At 39.2% G+C, this 17,315-nt stretch overlaps 2 protein-coding genes and 1 long non-coding RNA gene across 9 annotated transcripts in view; 2 read left to right on the forward strand and 1 right to left on the reverse strand.

Moving 5' to 3' along the window:
* The window catches only part of ZNF451 (zinc finger protein 451), an 81,275-nt gene extending 78,936 nt beyond the window's left edge, over window positions 1-2,339 (forward strand). For 4 of the 5 annotated variants that reach the window (XM_019029402.4, XM_019029403.4, XM_019029404.3 and 1 more), the window contains one exon: window positions 557-2,339. In XM_019029402.4, the coding sequence (XP_018884947.1) occupies window positions 557-603 (47 nt within the window). In that variant the 3' untranslated portion in view covers window positions 604-2,339. The remainder of the gene's footprint in view (window positions 1-556) is intronic. The other variant, XM_063707681.1, reaches the window with a different exon arrangement.
* LOC115934920 (uncharacterized) overlaps window positions 1-4,296 on the reverse strand; it is a 56,826-nt gene extending 52,530 nt beyond the window's left edge. Inside the window, exon 1 of the long non-coding RNA XR_008681144.2 lies at window positions 4,197-4,296. This is a non-coding gene — a long non-coding RNA (uncharacterized lncRNA). The remainder of the gene's footprint in view (window positions 1-4,196) is intronic.
* Window positions 4,253-17,039, forward strand: BAG2 (BAG cochaperone 2). 3 transcript variants are annotated; one of them, XM_019029408.2, is made up of 4 exons: window positions 4,983-5,594; window positions 6,340-6,533; window positions 14,147-14,256; window positions 15,887-17,039. In XM_019029408.2, exons 2-4 carry the CDS (start codon window positions 6,520-6,522, stop codon window positions 16,297-16,299), a joined length of 537 nt encoding a protein of 178 aa, XP_018884953.1. In that variant the 5' UTR covers window positions 4,983-5,594; window positions 6,340-6,519; the 3' UTR covers window positions 16,300-17,039. The 3 variants fall into 3 exon arrangements, with proteins under 3 accessions (XP_004044284.1, XP_018884953.1, XP_063563755.1); XM_004044236.5 differs by lacking the exons at window positions 4,983-5,594; window positions 6,340-6,533 and adding an exon at window positions 4,253-4,941; XM_063707685.1 differs by lacking the exon at window positions 4,983-5,594 and having other exon boundaries at window positions 5,804-6,533.
* The last annotated feature ends 276 nt before the right edge of the window (window positions 17,040-17,315 follow it).

The raw sequence follows: 17,315 nt of genomic DNA on the forward strand, positions 1-17,315 counted from the left end.
TGAGTTTACATACATCTGCATACAGCATATATTATATGCTTCTCAGATGACATTTATGTGGCTATGAGTTTCACTACCTTAGATGCTAGGATGCTTTAAGCTAATTTTTCCCCAGCTTTATTGAGGTATAATTAAAAATTAAATTTTTAATGGCCTGTGACATTTTGTCATTTCATGGAGTGCCTTTCTGTTTAAAGTCTTATATGTATCACCTCAAGTCTTTTAGCAAATAAGTGATACAGATTTTTTTTTAAATGTTGAAACAAGTGATTACCTGTCAGTGATTTTAAAAGTTTGTTGACTTTCTACATTCCTAAGTGGAATTAACTTGCAAGTTCTAAGTTCATATATAAAATTCAATTCAAGATCATGTCTAGATTTTCATATTTCAAAATACTCAATTTTTTAGTAGAGAAACTGCCAAGTTATCCTGTTTTTCCATTTTGATTTTACTTTCCTTCTTGAAAAGATGAATACAGTTGATGAAACTTAAATAAATACAGCACATGTTGAGTTTTCTGCCCTAAGTGTTAAAATTCTATGTTTTTTAATGCAGATGTGGAATTAGAAGAAGCTATTAGAAGAAGTCTTGAGGAAATGTAATTAAAGATATTACAACACAACATCAAGTGGCCTTGAAGAGACTCAGATAATGAATTCTTGAGTTTGTTTTCTAAAGGAGACCAGAAATCCACTATTACAAATGTATTTGAAAACATGTTTTTGCTTTCATATGTTCAAAATCTGATCTTTGTTTTGTATTTTTGTGCTAATGTGCAAACATGTACAGAAGAAATAGAATACATGTTCATGCAAATATAAATTATGTATTCTAATATAGGTGTAACAGTTTCCCAGTTAACTTTGAATTTATATATTTAGATTTAAAGGATTAAAAAAAAGGAAAGCTCTTGACAGTTGTTTCCCAAATAGCATTAGTTCTTTAATTTTATTTGTACTGTACAAATGATGCTAGTTTATTTTTTTAGGAGTGAAAATGAATATAAAAAAGGTGACATAGGTCAAGTTTTCCATAAATTCTACTTCTCATGTGGCACTATTATATAATACCTTTGAGATCTTTGTTTATGTTTATTAGAAGAGCATAATGGAAACTGATCATGGAAGCATTTAAAATTTTATCAGCAATGTTCTTTGTGGGTACCATGCATATGTAAATTATTGCATTAATTAGAGCAGCACATTGCTAAAATAAAAAATACACCTTAATTTTTAAGAAATAATTTAAATGAAACAATTTCCATTCCTTTTACCTGCTTAGACTTTTATGTGACTTGTATGGTCTCCTGGTTAAAGGGAATGGTGTCAGAATATTTGCATAAAATTATTTTTCATAACAGTCCTTTTTTATATATTTGTGTAAACATAATATTCTTCAAGAAATAATGTTGAAAGCCTACTCAGGAATAATCTTCCTTAACTCTTTAAATTTTTATTTCATGTGAAGTGTTTTCATTTAGTTATTCACTGAATTGTCAGTTTCCTTCATTTGGTATTACATATTTAATTCTTAAATATTGAGGCCCCATTGTGAGTAATAAAAAATACGACATAAGTAGAAGACTAAGAAGGGCTTGTCATATTATCTTTGTGTATATGCTTCATGTTATTTGAGCAGAAATGTCTTATCTCTAAAAATTTTTAGTAGTAATTATTTACCAAACTTAAAAACATTTCTATAAATATAAAGCTTTTCTTTATATTTAAGACAAAATATAAAGGCTAGAATTTTGTTCCTTCTCTGTAACACTAAATATTTTAGTGTGAAATTGAATTTTTTTATTACTATAGTCTTTTCAATCTATAATTTGTGTTTTTAATTTCTTGATATGTCACTTCTGTTCCTCCCTGCTTGCATTTTTTAAAAACTAGACATTGTGGCTTGAGAATTTATCAATCATCTTTCCGAAATGACCACATTGTGCTTTTAGTTTGTATGTTTAAGTGGTCAAGCAAGGCTCTAGGAGGTAGTCACTGAGCTGGACCTTAAACACATCTGCAGGAGCTCACAAAATAGTGAGGAGCAAAAGAGGCATTCCAGAAAGAAGAGTAGTTAAGCAGATGTGGGGGCAGGGCAAGAGGAGACAGCACCTTGTTGCCAGAGATTCTACACAAAGGTGTGATGGACACTGATGCTCTATTAAGAAGCTTTTGTGGTGTGTGTGGTAGAGAATAATTAAGGCTTCTGATAAGACAGGAAAGGGATATTTCATCATGACTGTTAAGAAAAGGTAACTGGGTTGTTTAATGTTTTAATTGATAATTGTCACTGATTGTATTTCTACTTGTTAAATAATTAAAAATCATCTTAAAATTCATACTTTGACTTTAATTTAGACACAAGGAGATGTAATCGCTGTGTAACATCAGAGAAAGTTATATGGATTATCGTCAGAAGTAAATGTTTCTAACATTGACAAAGATGCTTATCTTTTCATTACATCATTCACTCATTAATTCATTCAATCACAAAATATTGAGTACCCACCATGTGCCAGCAACTGTTCTAAGCACTTGGAATATACCAGTAAGCAAAACAAAGCCCTTACCCCTCTGTGGAGCACATATTGGTGGAGAGGAGGGGATTGTACAATGTTAGTAAGCAAGTCAATAAAACTGCATATCTGATGGTGATACGTGTAACGACGGAAAATAAGGGAAGGGAATAAATAGTGCGGGGACAGGGAGTTGGGGGGAGGCTTGCTATTTTTAATAGGGTTGTCAGAAAAGATCTCACTGATAGGTAAACTTGAGCAAAGACCTGAAGAAGGTGAGGGAATGAGGATGAAAATACATATCGGGAAGAGAGTTCCAGGTGGAGGAGGGGAAGGTCCAGACAGGAGCTTAGTATATTCAAGGAAAAGCAAGAAGGCTAGTATGGCTGACAGGATGAGCTAGGAGAGTAATAGGAAATGAACTTACTGAGGTTTTTCTAATGACCTGGGCTTTTACTTTGAGGTGAGGAGCCAGTGAAGGTTTCTGAGAATAAATGGTATGATCTGCCTTATTTAGGATTGCTGTAGTTGCTGCACTGAGATAACATGTACATGAGAGGCAAGAGTAGAAGCAGGGAGACCAGAGAGGAAGGTATTGTAGTATTCCAGGTGCAAACTTACCAGGTAGCTTGAACCAGAATGGTGGCGGTAGAATTGGGAAGAATCTGGATATATTCTGAAGGCAAAATTGATGGGGTTTACTAATGGGGTGGATCTAGGATATGAGGGAGAGTTCAGGATGATTCTAAAGTCACTTGATAGACTTTCAAACCACTCACAAAATGTGTTTTGTTTTCGTTTGTGTCATGATAAAGTTATTTTTAATAAGGTCAAATAATCCCCTACCCCAAGAGTTAATTAGGATTTAGAATGAGTTCAGAGGGAATTGGGATCCAGCCTTAAGGGCTTCAACTCTGTTCAAGTATTTAAATGGCTTTGATCTCTGATTAAAGGTGGTGGCTCAGCTTTAAACTATTATTATCTATCATTTTCTGTGCCCTGTTCATTGTCATCCTTGCAATGAGAGGCATAGAGCTATCAGGAGAGGGGACTAAAGCCTAACTTTTTAAGTAGACTAATCTTTGTATCCTCAGCTCTATTCCGTCTTTTACCGACAGCTGGTGCCTGACCTAGAGGCCTACTGCATCTTTTTTGTTAACAGAGGATTTTTAAAAGTTGAGGACTTTTTAATGCCAATTATTTCACTCAGAATATTTATTTATTTTTTTGAGACAAGGTCTCGCTCTATCGCCCAGGCTGGAGTGCAGTGGCGAGATCTCGGCTGGCTCAACAGGAATAATTTTAATAGCAAAAATTTAAAACCCCTTCATTAAGCCAGGCGTGGTGGTTCACACCTGTAATCCCAGCACTTTGGGAGGCTGAGGTGGGAGGACCACTTGAACCCGGGAGGTCGAGGCTGCAGTAAGTCGTGATTGCGCCACTACACTCCAACGTGGGCGACAGTTAGACCCTATCTCAAAAACAAAAGAAAATTAGAATGGTAAAAATGAAGTAAATTCACTTTGCTTCCCACATCTAACTAGACAGGGAAAGATAGAGTAGCTTTTTCTTTTTTACTTCATAGCTTCAGTGTTGTCCGGGCTTTCATTACTCTCATCTCAGTATAAAGTGGTAACAGGAAGGTCAGGTGAGTGTGGGCTGCCTAGGAGCTGTACTTACTGCCTTCTGTTTCACAAAAGGACGTCTTCTCCCCATAATGTCGTTGTTCTTGCTTTGAATTATGGGTGCTGGGAGAAACTAAACGAAGCCGTCACTGAGCAATACACCCACAGCCCGTCGACCGATAGGAACCTTCGCGTGGGGGGAGTTGGTTACTTTTAGGTTGCATGAAGAGGCGGGGCCTCGCGGGGCGGAGCTGGGGGTGGTCTGTGGGTCCGCGCGGGCTTCGGGTAGTTCCTGGGTCCGGGGAGCCGGGAAGCCGAGGATCCGCTGGCCACATTAGGCGCTCGGTCTCTGCGTCCGCCCCTCCCGTGCCTCAGAGACTTGCGCTCCCCAGGCCCAAGCCCCTGTCGGCCCATCCTCGAGGCCGTGTGGCTCGCGAACCTCTAACTCCAGCCGCTGCAGCCCCCTCCCAGGCCCGGCGTCCCCGAGCCCCGCGGGCGCCGCGCCTGCCCTTCTTTGGCTACGCTGCAGCCGCGGTGTCGGCGAGTCCTCCCGGGTTGCCCCCGCGGGCGTCAGAGGGAGGGCGGGCGCCCGCGTGGTGACGGCGACGCCTGCAGCCCAAGGAGCGCTCCACTCGCCGCCGCCGGAGGGGCCGGTGACCTCTTGGCTACCCCGCGTCGGAGGCTTAGATGGCTCAGGCGAAGATCAACGCTAAAGCCAACGAGGGGCGCTTCTGCCGCTCCTCCTCCATGGCTGACCGCTCCAGCCGCCTGCTGGAGAGCCTGGACCAGCTGGAGCTCAGGTGAGGTCTGGGCTGGCGGTCTCGGGCGTTCTGCTCGCCGCGCGGGCGGTTCGCGGGCGGTTAGCAGACGGAGGCCGCGTGTGGCGGGCCGGGGCCTGGGGCACAGTGAGGCTGCGGCAACCGAAGTTGCTTGTTGAGATTTGTTGTGGATGGACGTGGTGTAGTTTTGTTTGTTTCTTGGATTATCTCCCCTAGTCCGAGAGAAAACGCATTCGATTTAAGCTAAACCTGTGAGGGCGTTATCGGTGGCCACAATTTGATTAATTTACCTAGGTGTTAGGGAGCGGAAAAAAATCAGAGGAGATAAAAGTTACGGTGAGATTCCATGCGATTAAGGACTGTGGCAGCTTGGGTCTGCAGAACTTCTAGAACCTTCTGTGTGGCCCCAAACGTTTTAACTTACTCTTCTCCCGTTATGCATTTTTTAAGGGAGGCAGCAGTTTAGAGTGGCCCTCCACGTGAAGTTAAGTTTCCTTACTTCAGAACAAAAATGAATAAAACAAAACCAACCCAGCAATCCATTGAGAGCAAAGATTAGACAGGAGTGAGGGGTAGGCAGTAAGTTACCGGGTGCTTCGTGCAGCAGAGACGTTGCCGCTTCTGTTTCTCCCCTAACCTCGCGGGCGGGATTCAGCGGTTCCGTTCGTCTCTCGGTATTTATTGGGCACCTCCCTACATAGAAGACTAAGTGCTAGTCACTGGCCTGAAAGCATGAAAAGATAGATAGTTTTCCCCTTTTCTTGCTTAAGATTTTATTTGGTAATACAGTAGTAGACTTGTATAGAATTTCTAAACAATTTAATGTTAATAGATTTTTGGAAAGACTTTAACGGTGTATTGAAAAGTTTTATCTACTTCCTGTGAACGTTTGTCTCAAGTTACTGTGTAAATTTTGTGAGCAGGTGTAGATAAAAGAAAATCTTGTTAGGCACCTGCAATTCCGTGAAACTGTACACAGGAGTTGGTTACATAGTTTTCTCTAGGTTGTGCATGAGCAAAGAAGCATGTGAGCCAAAAAGTTTAGGAAACACTGCATGTGTGTCTTTATCTCCCTACATTAATACACCCAAACATGAAGTATCTGTTTGCTGAGAAAATACTTCAATAACCACGGTATCTCTTAACAAGTGAGGCATTATTATTGTTACTATTGGGAGAAAAGAGCCAGAGAGTGAGAGATTCTCCACTCAAAATAATTTCTTGGATTATTAAGCCCTACACCAGGTTCTGGGGTTCCACTCAGAATGAGGCAAGTGGAAGAGAGAAATAATGCTTCCTCATGGATTTTCACAATACTGGCAAACCTGACCGTTCCACTCCCAGAAAAAGTAGAGCGAAAGTAGAAATTGGTGGCCTCAGTTACTTGAAGTCCCTCTAACTGGTAACGTTTCTTTTTAGGGAGCCACATAACAAGTAACACACATCTCTCCATGTCTTCAGAACGTTGAGGGCATGTTCTCAACCACTTCATTCTCGCTCTCCCTTAGTCAGAAAGAAAAGTTTTCCTAAAGGAATGGGGAGGTTGTTACTCCACTCCGCCTTCCTTCAAGCTGAGTCATTGTCCTCCAACTTGAATTAATGCCTCACATGTGGTAGGTACAAAAGCACTCTGAAGTGCTCCTCTTTAAAAGAAAGCCTCAGGTTTTGAATATTATTATATTCTAATGTTTGATTAATGTAAAATGAATTCTGATTGCACATCAGTGATTAAATTACAACTTGCTTAATTAACATTTGAGCTGAGGAGAAAAGTGATTAATAAGTGGCTGTTCATTTCAAGGACTTTTTTTTAGTAATTCTGGACTTTTGTAGGCCTTTTTTCTTCTTTTTAAAAAAGTAATACTAGCTGAAAAAGAAGGATTTCCGAAGGTAAGCAAAAATAGAGAAAAATGCTAATATAGATCCTATTAAAGTTTTTTTTGAAACCACATGGGCAATGGCACGGAACACTATTAAAAACTAGAATCATGCGTAGAAGATCGATTTTTAAAAGAAAACATGAAACTCATATGTAATTTTGCTCTAATAGTTTGATTTTGTTGACTAGTAAAGTAGTGTAACTGTGTAGAATAAAACCTTATAGTTTGTACTTAGAAGTGTGCACTTAATGTTCCCTAACCACACTGATCCTGTCAATTGTGGAAGAAATTTCATACTTTATGACCTGGAGTATGAACTGATCTACATGATGTTTAAAATGTTTGGCAGCAGTTTTACAAACTGTTAAAGGATTTCCATTTATCTCTAATGGAATTTATCAATACAGTAGCCCTTTTTTTTGGACTGCATTTTGTCTTCTGTATTTCTTCCTTCTACAGTGGTGATTCCCTTTTCTCCCTGTTTTGATGATCAGTTCTAAATGGAGTCTGAGTTTTGCATTCCTCAGTGGCTCAAACCATCTTGCTTACTATTGTTACTTTTTAACAATTATTGTAATTTGTAAAAAATACTATATTACGATTCTCTCTCTATATATATATATACAACGTTTTCCTGGGTCATAACTCCCATAACCCTTGTTACAGTCTTATGTTTTAGTTTCTGGCTCATAACTCCCATAACCCTTATTACATACAGTCTTACGTTATAATGTTGGGGTGCTTTAGGCCTCAGGAAAAAGAATCTCTCTCTGACCTTCTTTCACCTGCCTTGCCTCTAGTCTGATTGTGGGTCAAAAGACTCTCGTTCCAGAGAGGGTCCTGCCCTATGCCCTGGAGGAGGGCATTTAGCACCCAGAGGCCAAGAAGAATCTGAATAGACTGGCCTTGCTGGGTTTCCCCATTCAGTCTGTTAGAGTGAGAGCATACTCTTTTTGTCCAGTCACTTTTCTACATGGTTGTCATTCATGCTTATATAAAAGAAGCAAGCCTCCATAAGAACCCAAAAAGGACAGGGTGTGGAGAGCTTCTGGATAGCTGGACATGTGGAGGCTCCTGGAAGGTGGTGTGCCCCTTCCCCCTGTACCTCACCCTACACATCTCTTTATCCGTGTCCTTTGTAATACCCTTTATAATAAATCCGTAAATATAAGTAAGTGTTTCCCTGAATTTTGTGAGCTGCTCCAGCAAGTTAAACCCAAAGAGGGGGACATGGGAACCCCAATTTGAAGCCAGTTGGTCAGAAGTTCTGGAGGCCTAGACTTGCAACTGTGGAGGGTGGGGTCTTGGGGACTGAGCTTTCAACTTGTGGGATCTGACACCGTCTCCAGGTGTAGGGACTGTTGGAACTGAGTTGGGGGATACTTAGCTGCAAATCCCCCACATATTTGGTCACAGTAGCCTTGTGTGTTGTTACAGTATGAGAGCAGAGGAAAAACACAGTGTGAGAGTTTTTTCTAAAACACAGGCTAATGTTTATTCATTTAATGTACACGGACTATGTGCCAGGCCCCATGTCGTTGTTACTATTATCACCATTCTACAGATAGGGAAATTGAGGCTTAGAAGCTTAAATGACTTGTCCAAAGTCACACAACTAGAGAGTAGTAAACTCCAAATTTGAACCCAGGAAGACTGGCTCTCCAGGCTCTAATACTTTATGCCTGAATTTTCTTAAATATATCACATTTCAAAATATAGGAATGATATATGGATGAATAGATGAGTTTCCTCTAAGAGATAAAAATTCAATCTAAATTGGCCTTTAATTCAGTGGATATTGAACACCCACTATGTGTTAGGTATTGGGTAGCTCCTAGAAGGCTCAAGATGGTAATGAAGATGTTTGGGGGATGGGTTTTGGAGACTGGCGGAGGGGAAAATGATAGGACTGGAAGATTGGGTTTTCATATGTTTCCCAAAACTTATAACACAGTGGCTCCTTCTTGCCTTCCTGTCAGCCTTTCACTGTGGCTTAACCTGCACCCAGGTAGTGAAGGGATGGGGTCGGGGGTGATAGGGATCATTCGTCTGGCTTAAAGTTTCATGTTAGGGTGTGCCAGTGTCCTAGGAGTCACAAAACAAGATGGCATCATAGTTAATACTGTGTGACAGCCTGTAATTTAAAAGAACACTTCATATATGTTATTTGAAACTTTAAGAACCCTTCGAATTAGGTGGAGGGCACATACTCTCTCTCCTAGAAATGAGGGAAGTGAGGTCCATTAGGACCTCACTAAAAACTCTAGTCCCTTCTTTTACACCAAAATGTCTTGACAGTAAATGTAATTTAACATTTTGGTGATTAGGAAAACACTTCAGAATTTTACATTGCCTAAAAGTGATCATTATAGCATTCTTTTGATATAGGAGTATGGAATAAGAGACAGAACTATGAGTTTTAAGAACCTGTTTTAGGCCAGGCGTGGTGGCTCACTCCTGTAATCCCAGCACTTTGGGAGGCTGAGGTGGGCAGATCACCTGAGGTCAGGAGTTTGAGACCAGCCTGTCCAACATGGTGAAAACCATCTCTAATAAAAAATTCAAAAGTTAGCCAGACGTGGTGGCGCATGTCTGTAGTCCTAGCCCCTCGGGAGGCTGAGGCAGGAGAATCACTTGAACCCTGGAGGTGGAGGTTGCAGTGAGCTGAGATCACACCACTGCACTCCGGCCTGGACGACAGAGTGAGACTCCATCTCAAAAAAAACAAACCTGTTTTAGAAATTATTTCTTTCAAATCATGGTATGAGCATTTGCCATTTTCCCTCCTTTTTATGAAAGCACAAATTCTCATCATTAATAAATAAGCCCACATTCATAATGGTAAGAATATAATAGCTATTAATACTATAAATATATGCCAGTGCCAATTCTAGACACATTATACATATTAACTTGTGTGTGTAATTTTTTTAGTCAGTGCTATCAGTCACTGTTAAACTCTACCTGCTGTACTTCATTTAGTCACAAGCACTGTTCCCTTATCCCTGTTTCATAGGCGACTGACCCATTTGCACAGCTAGTAGTGGCAGTGCTGGCACAGTTTTCACTGCATACTCTATTAGCTGACATATTAATAGTAGCCACAGTTTGTGCAAAATTGCTGTTGTACTCCTCCTAAGTCTCCCAGCAGTTTGCCGTTTTGATACTGAGACTGCAGAGGTTTGTGAGGTGCCCAAGACCTGGGGACTAGCTGAGGATGCATGCGCTCCGGTTTTGTCTTCCTACTGAGTACTCTGACTAAAATTTCTTTTTGTCAAAGCCTACTTAGTTGTGATTTCATGCAGGGAGTTTTCCAGGAGCACAGCCCAGGCCAGCCTTGATGTGAGGAAAAGTTCTTTCCCAATTTGGACGTGTAGCTGCTTCCGGGATCTGTTAGTAAAAACAGAACTGCCCTTCTCCGCCAAGAGAAGTGTTGTCAGATGAGATATTAAGAAACATGAAGGATAAAGTGAGATGGTCCAACATTTCTCTAACCAGAGTTCCAGAAGAAAATAATAGAAGGGGAGACAGGGAATATTCAAAGATACAACAGCCAAGAATTTTCTAGAACTAATGGAAAAATTATAGACAAAAGATGTGTATATGAGTTTAAGGATAGCAATAGCTGACAAACAGTACAAACGTTACTTAAACTAAGTAGAGATCTAGGTTCAGCTTTTTAAAAGAAAAAATGTAAAATATGAGGTAGACATATTTTAGACTGTAGAGTAAATGGATGTACCAGGGCCAAAAGGAGCATGAATTGCCTTAAGGGAGAGGGAAGGGGGAAGCTAAGGAAACAATTCCTGCTGAAGCAATTGGGTTTTGAAAAAGGATCACCCAGTAGACAAGGGTCAGGGAGAAAGAATGCTACCTGAAGAGGGAATAGGACATGAAAAGCCCATGTTGCCAAATAAACCCTGAGATCTTTACATTTTGAAGAATGACATTTCACCCTTGCATGAAATGAAAAAGGTATACATAGAAATGTATATAAGAAGTTCTATAAATGATGAAATCTGGTTTTCACAGGGATAATGCCCTGGTAATTTCTATTATGTATTAAAAAAAGCCTTGTGGGATGGGGGTGGGGGGGTCCCTAAAACACAAAATTTAGCAGTTCCACCTAATTGTTTGGTCTCATTTAATGATAAAATATTTTTGTCATATGACAGGCTTATTATATTTTTTCTAGAATGTCTTTTTTATCTATTTTGTTAAGAACATGAACTTACTGCTGTAACTAATAAATGAAACCTTCCTTTTCAGAATAGCATTGTTCTCTCTTATCATCTTACAACTGAATACAAACCGAAAAGGTGTTGAAAAATTAATCTCTTCTTTCAGCATCTTCTCATTTATCAATCACATGATTCACCTGTGTCATTTCTCTAAATATTGGAGTCATGGTTTGTGCTTTTAGCATAAATATTTAGTGCCAACTCCGTCTCTTTCCTATGTTCTGGGCCCTAGTTTATCTGTCTGAGAGATTGCTAATGTAAAATGTTTAAGTAAATACTGAATGGTCCTGGAATAGGGCCTGATACTTGCATTACTATTAGTTAGTAGAATATTTGTATTTTGATTGTGTTCTCTAGCCAAATTTGTCACATGCGATTCTTCCCAGTTCTTTGCTTTTACTGGCTCTTATAAACACACTTTGACATATATTTAATATCTTGAAGAATAAAGATATCCTGTGATTTTACAGCCTGTCAGTACTATTTTGGGGTATAACAGGTGGGTAACCGAAGGGGAAAAGGCATGTGTGTGCTTAGGGTAGGGAGAGGATCCTTTTATGGAATTGAACGTGCTAAAACATTGGTGAAGTTGTTCTTTCTGTGCACACTTAAGACAGCAGTTAGGATTAGATCTTTCATGAACTTGTATTTCTAAGACCATCCAAATACTGGGAATAGGTCTGTCACTTTCATTTTGCAAAAGTTGGTAACTTAGTTACTGTAATTCATAATAACAACGTTCCCTGGAAGTATAGAACATGTTAAATATACAATATATATTTCTTTATTTTGCCCTTATTCCACAGCTTAGTTTTTTAGTGACTGGGTATATTCATGTGTGTGTATAGTGTGAGTGCATGTGTGTGCAATTGAGTGAAGTGGGAAAGTAGTGCTTCTATAGTTTGATCAGGGCTTTACACAAAAAAGCCACAGAGATTTTCCCTTAAATTTGGGAAAAGACAAAGATACCCCCATGATTGCCACTGTTTAATACAGTACTGAAGGACCTTTTCTTAAAAAAAAAAAAAAAAAAGTAATAGGATTGGGAAGGAAGAAATAAAAACTGCAGATGATATGGATATGATTATTAACCTAGAAGAACCAACAGAATCAACAGACTGAACACTAAAATGAATACATGTAAATCAAGGTCGCCAGTGACAAGATAAACCTACAAAAACAGCACTTCTCAAACCAGTAAAAATCAAGTAGAAAATACAAATTCACAATAGCAACAATATCCACGAAGACTACTATGAAGAATACATGGGAACTCTATAGATCTGAATAAATGAAGAGACATGTATCATGCCTTTAAACAGAGTGATGTTATAAAGATGTCTAATTTCTCTTGTTTTTTGAGAAACACAATAAACTTACCCTAGAATTTATATGGAAAAGTTGGAGAAGTAAAAGTCCATAAATAGCTAAGTTATCTTTAAAGAAGATTGAGGGACCTGCTCTATCAAATATTAAAGTGTAGTACAAGGCTAGTGCTATTAAAAAAAAAACCCAAAACTTGGCACTGGTATAAGAACAGTTAAATACACTAAATACACTAATGCATGGGATAGAGATTTTAGAGATAAATAGCGAATATACATTCGCTAGGGGAAAGATGGATTGCTTGGTAAATAATGTTGGGGAAAATGGCTATTTGGAAGAAAAAAAAAAAACATTCTTACCTAACTGCATACAGGGGTTGAATCTAGGTGGATTAAAGACATAAATATAAGCAAGGTAGAACTATAAAGTTAATAAGAGAAAATATAGGAAAATATGACCAAAGGGTGGGGGAAGACCTTAGGTCAAAACTTCAAAAGCATAAGCCATAAGGCAAAAAAAAAAAAAAAAAAAAATTGATCGCATCAAAATAAGAGTCTCTCTTTAGTGCAAGACATCCCAGACATGGTTCATATATGAGAGGATGAGAGATGGTTGCAATGTCTGTAACCAACAAGAATCTCTTGAGTATACAAATCAACAAGGGAACAGTAACTCCTGTTTAAAAATAGAAAAGCAAAATAGGAAAAGTCTATGAATAGGCTAACAAGGATACAAAGAGATGTCTGAAATTATTAGGAAAACACAAGTTAACACTGACATATCAGTGTATTTCTGTAACACTGGCAGCAAATAGAAAGTTGGAAAATGCGGAGTGTTGGTAGGGATATGGGGACCCCTGTGCTTTGCTGTGGAGAGTGGATAGGTACAGGTGTTCTGCAGAATAATCATAGTACTAAATCAAAAGCAGAGTACACATACCCTTGGTCTTAGCAATTGTGTCCTGGTATATGTCCTAAGGAAATCCTCACCAAGGTCCAAAGGGGAGATGTATTCATAGAAGTGTTATTTGTAGTAATGAGAAGCTGGTAGACAACCTAAGTGTCCATCTCTGGGAGAGTGGAGAGGGAAAATCAGGTAGGTATACACATGGAGTATTATACAGCAATTAGCAGCAACTGATTAGAAGTACACATAGGGGGCTGGGTGTGGTGGCTCACACCTGTAATCCCAGCACTTTGGGAGGCTGTGGTGGGCAGATCACTTGAGGCCAGCAGTTTGAGACCAGCCTGGCCAACATGGTGAAACCCCAGGAGTTTGAGACCAGCCTGGCCAACGTGGCGAAACCCCGTCTCTACTAAAACTACAAAAATTAGCCGGGCCTGGAGGCTGAGGCACGAGAATCACTTGAAAGCGGGAGGTGGAGGCTGCGGTGAGATTGTGCCACTGTGCTCCAACCTGGGTGACAAAGCAAGACTGTCTCAAAAACAAAAAACAAACAAAAATCTAGGAACCTGGATGCTAAGTGAAAAAATACAAACAGAATGAGATATAAATTCAAAATATACAAATAATACAGATCTTGTAAAAACAAATAGTATTAATTAGATAAACACGAAAGAATGATTGCCTTATGAGCTGGGAGGAAAATGGGAGAAAGGTAAGTGTATAGAAAAATGAAAGAATTTTAAAGCAGAAATGAAGAATTTTTGAAAAGTTTGGTGATCTTTAAACTTGATTTGGGTTGAATGAGAGATAAAGAAAATCAATAGGAAGAACATCCTGCATACAATAACCGTTTTGTTTTCCCAATTTCTATAGGGTTGAAGCTTTGAGAGAAGCAGCAACTGCTGTTGAGCAAGAGAAAGAAATCCTTCTGGAAATGATCCACAGTATCCAAAATAGCCAGGACATGAGGCAGATCAGTGACGGTGAGAGCCATCTCCAAAGAAGGGGCTCGTCTTTTACACTCTTTAAAGAGTTTATGATAAGTGTGGGTCAATTTTTGCTTGACTTTTGGTATGCGTACACCAGGCCACAGCACTTAATGTGAGCCACAGAGAGCAGCTGCAGCTGTCAGTTCATTACAGCAGCCACTTACTCAGAGATTTCTTCCAGCATGCTCTCTACCCCAAGCCCCTGGCTGGGAGAGATAGGAAAAAGCCTGCAAGCTCAGAAGAGCTGGCCCCAAGCAGTAAGGCCATGTGTTTTATCCCAGGTTCACAGTCCTAACTTCAGTTCCTCACAAGTTACTGGACTGCAAGAGATTAAAAAAGCAGAGGAAAAGGGTGAGAGAGTGGAAGCAGAGAAGTAGAGAGCAAAAAAAAAAAAAAAAAAAAGATGCACTGAGGTACAACATAAAGAGAAGGGACAAAATGCAGAGAAAATGAGGAAACTTGTAGGACCAATAAAAGGCATGAATGTAAAAATGTGCTGTCATTTTCTTTTTTCTTTTTTTGAGATGGAGTTTTACTCTTGTCACCCAGGCTGGAGTGCAATGGCGCGATCTTGGCTCACTGCAACCTCTGCCTCCTGGGTTGAAGTGATTCTCCTGCCTCAGCCTCCCGAGTAGCTGGGATTACAGGCACATGCCACCACGCCTGGCTAATTTTTATATTTTTAGTAAAGACAGGGTTTCACCATGTTGGCCAAGCTGGTCTCAAACTCCTGACCTCAGGTGATCCGCCTGCCTCAGCCTCCCAAAGTGCTGGGATTACAGGCATGTGACATCCGCCTAACCTGTGCTGTCATTTTCATGTGAAGAACATGAAATAGGAATAGGTCACTTGTGATTTTCTTTTATTGGCACTGGACTTCCTACTTGGGCTCCTTTGGTGCCACACAGGCCACATGGTACTGGGCCAAGTGGCTGGTGAGGTAAGTAAGCACCCTAAATCCAGATCAAAACTGTTACACATCTATAGGTAGGCCATGATCTAGTCTCTACACTATCCTGCCCAAAGATCAATGAATTAGGAAGTTACAGAAGCAGGAGATTGCTGACTTTCTCATATAAATAATGAAATGTTGATAGAGCTCCTCGTGCTGGCCAAGACTTTAGACCACTGTCCTGCTTCTATCTGGAGAAGGATGAAGTCAGTGCCTAGTATTGACGACAGCTTATCTTCTATCGTGGCTACATTTTCTCAACCAAAATTTGGGGCATTGTATTCTGATAAATGCACATGTCGTTCTGGAGAGATCTGGGACATCTGATCTCTGGAGCTCTACCCAGCATAAACCCTATATGTGCTTACTGCTCACAGTGTTAAGACTTGATCTCCATCCCAGTTACAAATGCATACCTACCCAAACTTTTGCAGACATGCCAATTTGAGAAGTCATCTGGTATCCCATATATGCAGATTGTCAGGAAGTGGTATTCTACAACCTCTTTCTGTAATCTAATACATTTCATCAGTTAATCTTACATGCTATAGTTTTAGCTTTTATCTTTAAAAAAATTTCATAGCAGAGGTAAAGAAAATAATAAATTTAGTCACAAACAAATGCCTTAATGTTCTTGACACAGATAAGTTTACATCTCATATTGATTTTTAGGAGAAAGAGAAGAATTAAATCTGACTGCAAACCGTTTGATGGGGAGAACTCTCACCGTTGAAGTGTCAGTAGAAACAATTAGAAACCCCCAGCAGCAAGAATCCCTAAAGCATGCCACAAGGATTATTGATGAGGTGGTCAATAAGTTTCTGGATGATTTGGGAAATGCCAAGAGTCATTTAATGTCGCTCTACAGTGCATGTTCATCTGAGGTGCCACATGGGCCAGTTGATCAGAAGTTTCAATCCATAGTAATTGGCTGTGCTCTTGAAGATCAGAAGAAAATTAAGAGAAGATTAGAGACTCTGCTTAGAAATATTGAAAACTCTGACAAGGCCATCAAGCTATTAGAGCATTCTAAAGGAGCTGGTTCCAAAACTCTGCAACAAAATGCTGAAAGCAGATTCAATTAGTCTTCAAACCTAAGAGCATTTACACAATACACAAGGTGTAAAAATGATAAAATACTATTTTAATTGATAACTAGTTCTTTATGTTAGGTATAACCACTTAGTTGACACTGAGTTGTTTCAGATGAGGAAAATATTCCATCAAGTATCTTCAGTTTTGTGAATAACAAAACTAGCAATATTTTAATTATCTATCTAGAGATTTTTTAGATTGAATTCTTGTCTTGTACTAGGATCTAGCATATTTCACTATTCTGTGGATGAATACATAGTTTGTGGGGAAAACAAATGTTCAGCTAGGGGCAAAAAGCATGACTGCTTTTTCCTGTTTGGCGTGGAATCACGCAGTCACCTTGGGCATTTAGTTGACTAGAAATTCTTTACCTTAAGCAGCACACACATTTACTACACACACAATGTTAACAAAGCACTGTGCTTAGAGGGTAAAAAGGAATCACAAAACAAGAATCTTTCCAAAGTTGTCTCATTCAGCAATGTTAAGGCATCTGTATCAAATTATTTTGGATGTAAAGATTCCTGTGTCTCATAATATGAATGTATTTTTTGATATACAAGAAACTGACATAAAATGTGAGAAAACCACCTATAATTTACCACTGTGAACAATTATATATCTGCTTCTTTTCTCAAATGCATCAATTCTCTAAAATTCCTATATTGTAACTTGCCTTTTTTTAAAAAAGTTAGATGCTGATATAAAGTCTGCTTAATTGTCAACTTAATGAGCTCTATTTTGTGTAGTTATATCTTTATCCATTCCTCTTTTATGGACATTTAGGTTGTTTCCAACTTGTTGCTATTACTGCAACATATTTTTGTACACAGGACTTTTTCCTTCTTTCATTTTTGATTTTCTCTGTATAAAGGCCCAGCAGTGAATTATATTGGGTCAAAGGGTATAGACGTTTTCATGGCCTCACACATATTAAAATTTTTTTGTATAAAGGTTATAGCAATTTATACTTTTTTCAGTAAATATAGCTATTTCACTGAAATAT

Source organism: Gorilla gorilla, chromosome 5 (assembly GCF_029281585.2).
Source record: "Gorilla gorilla gorilla isolate KB3781 chromosome 5, NHGRI_mGorGor1-v2.1_pri, whole genome shotgun sequence".
Classification (NCBI taxonomy): Eukaryota; Metazoa; Chordata; class Mammalia; order Primates; family Hominidae; genus Gorilla; species Gorilla gorilla.

Excerpts from the sequence above, each read along its gene's own strand:
- BAG2 (XM_004044236.5), top strand. The coding sequence starts at position 4,829 with ATGGCTCAGGCGAAGATCAACGCTAAAGCCAACGAGGGGCGCTTCTGC. Across the intron at positions 4,942-14,146 it reads CTGGACCAGCTGGAGCTCAG|GGTTGAAGCTTTGAGAGAAG; the intron begins GTGAGGTCTGGG and ends CAATTTCTATAG. Across the intron at positions 14,257-15,886 it reads CATGAGGCAGATCAGTGACG|GAGAAAGAGAAGAATTAAAT; the intron begins GTGAGAGCCATC and ends ATTGATTTTTAG.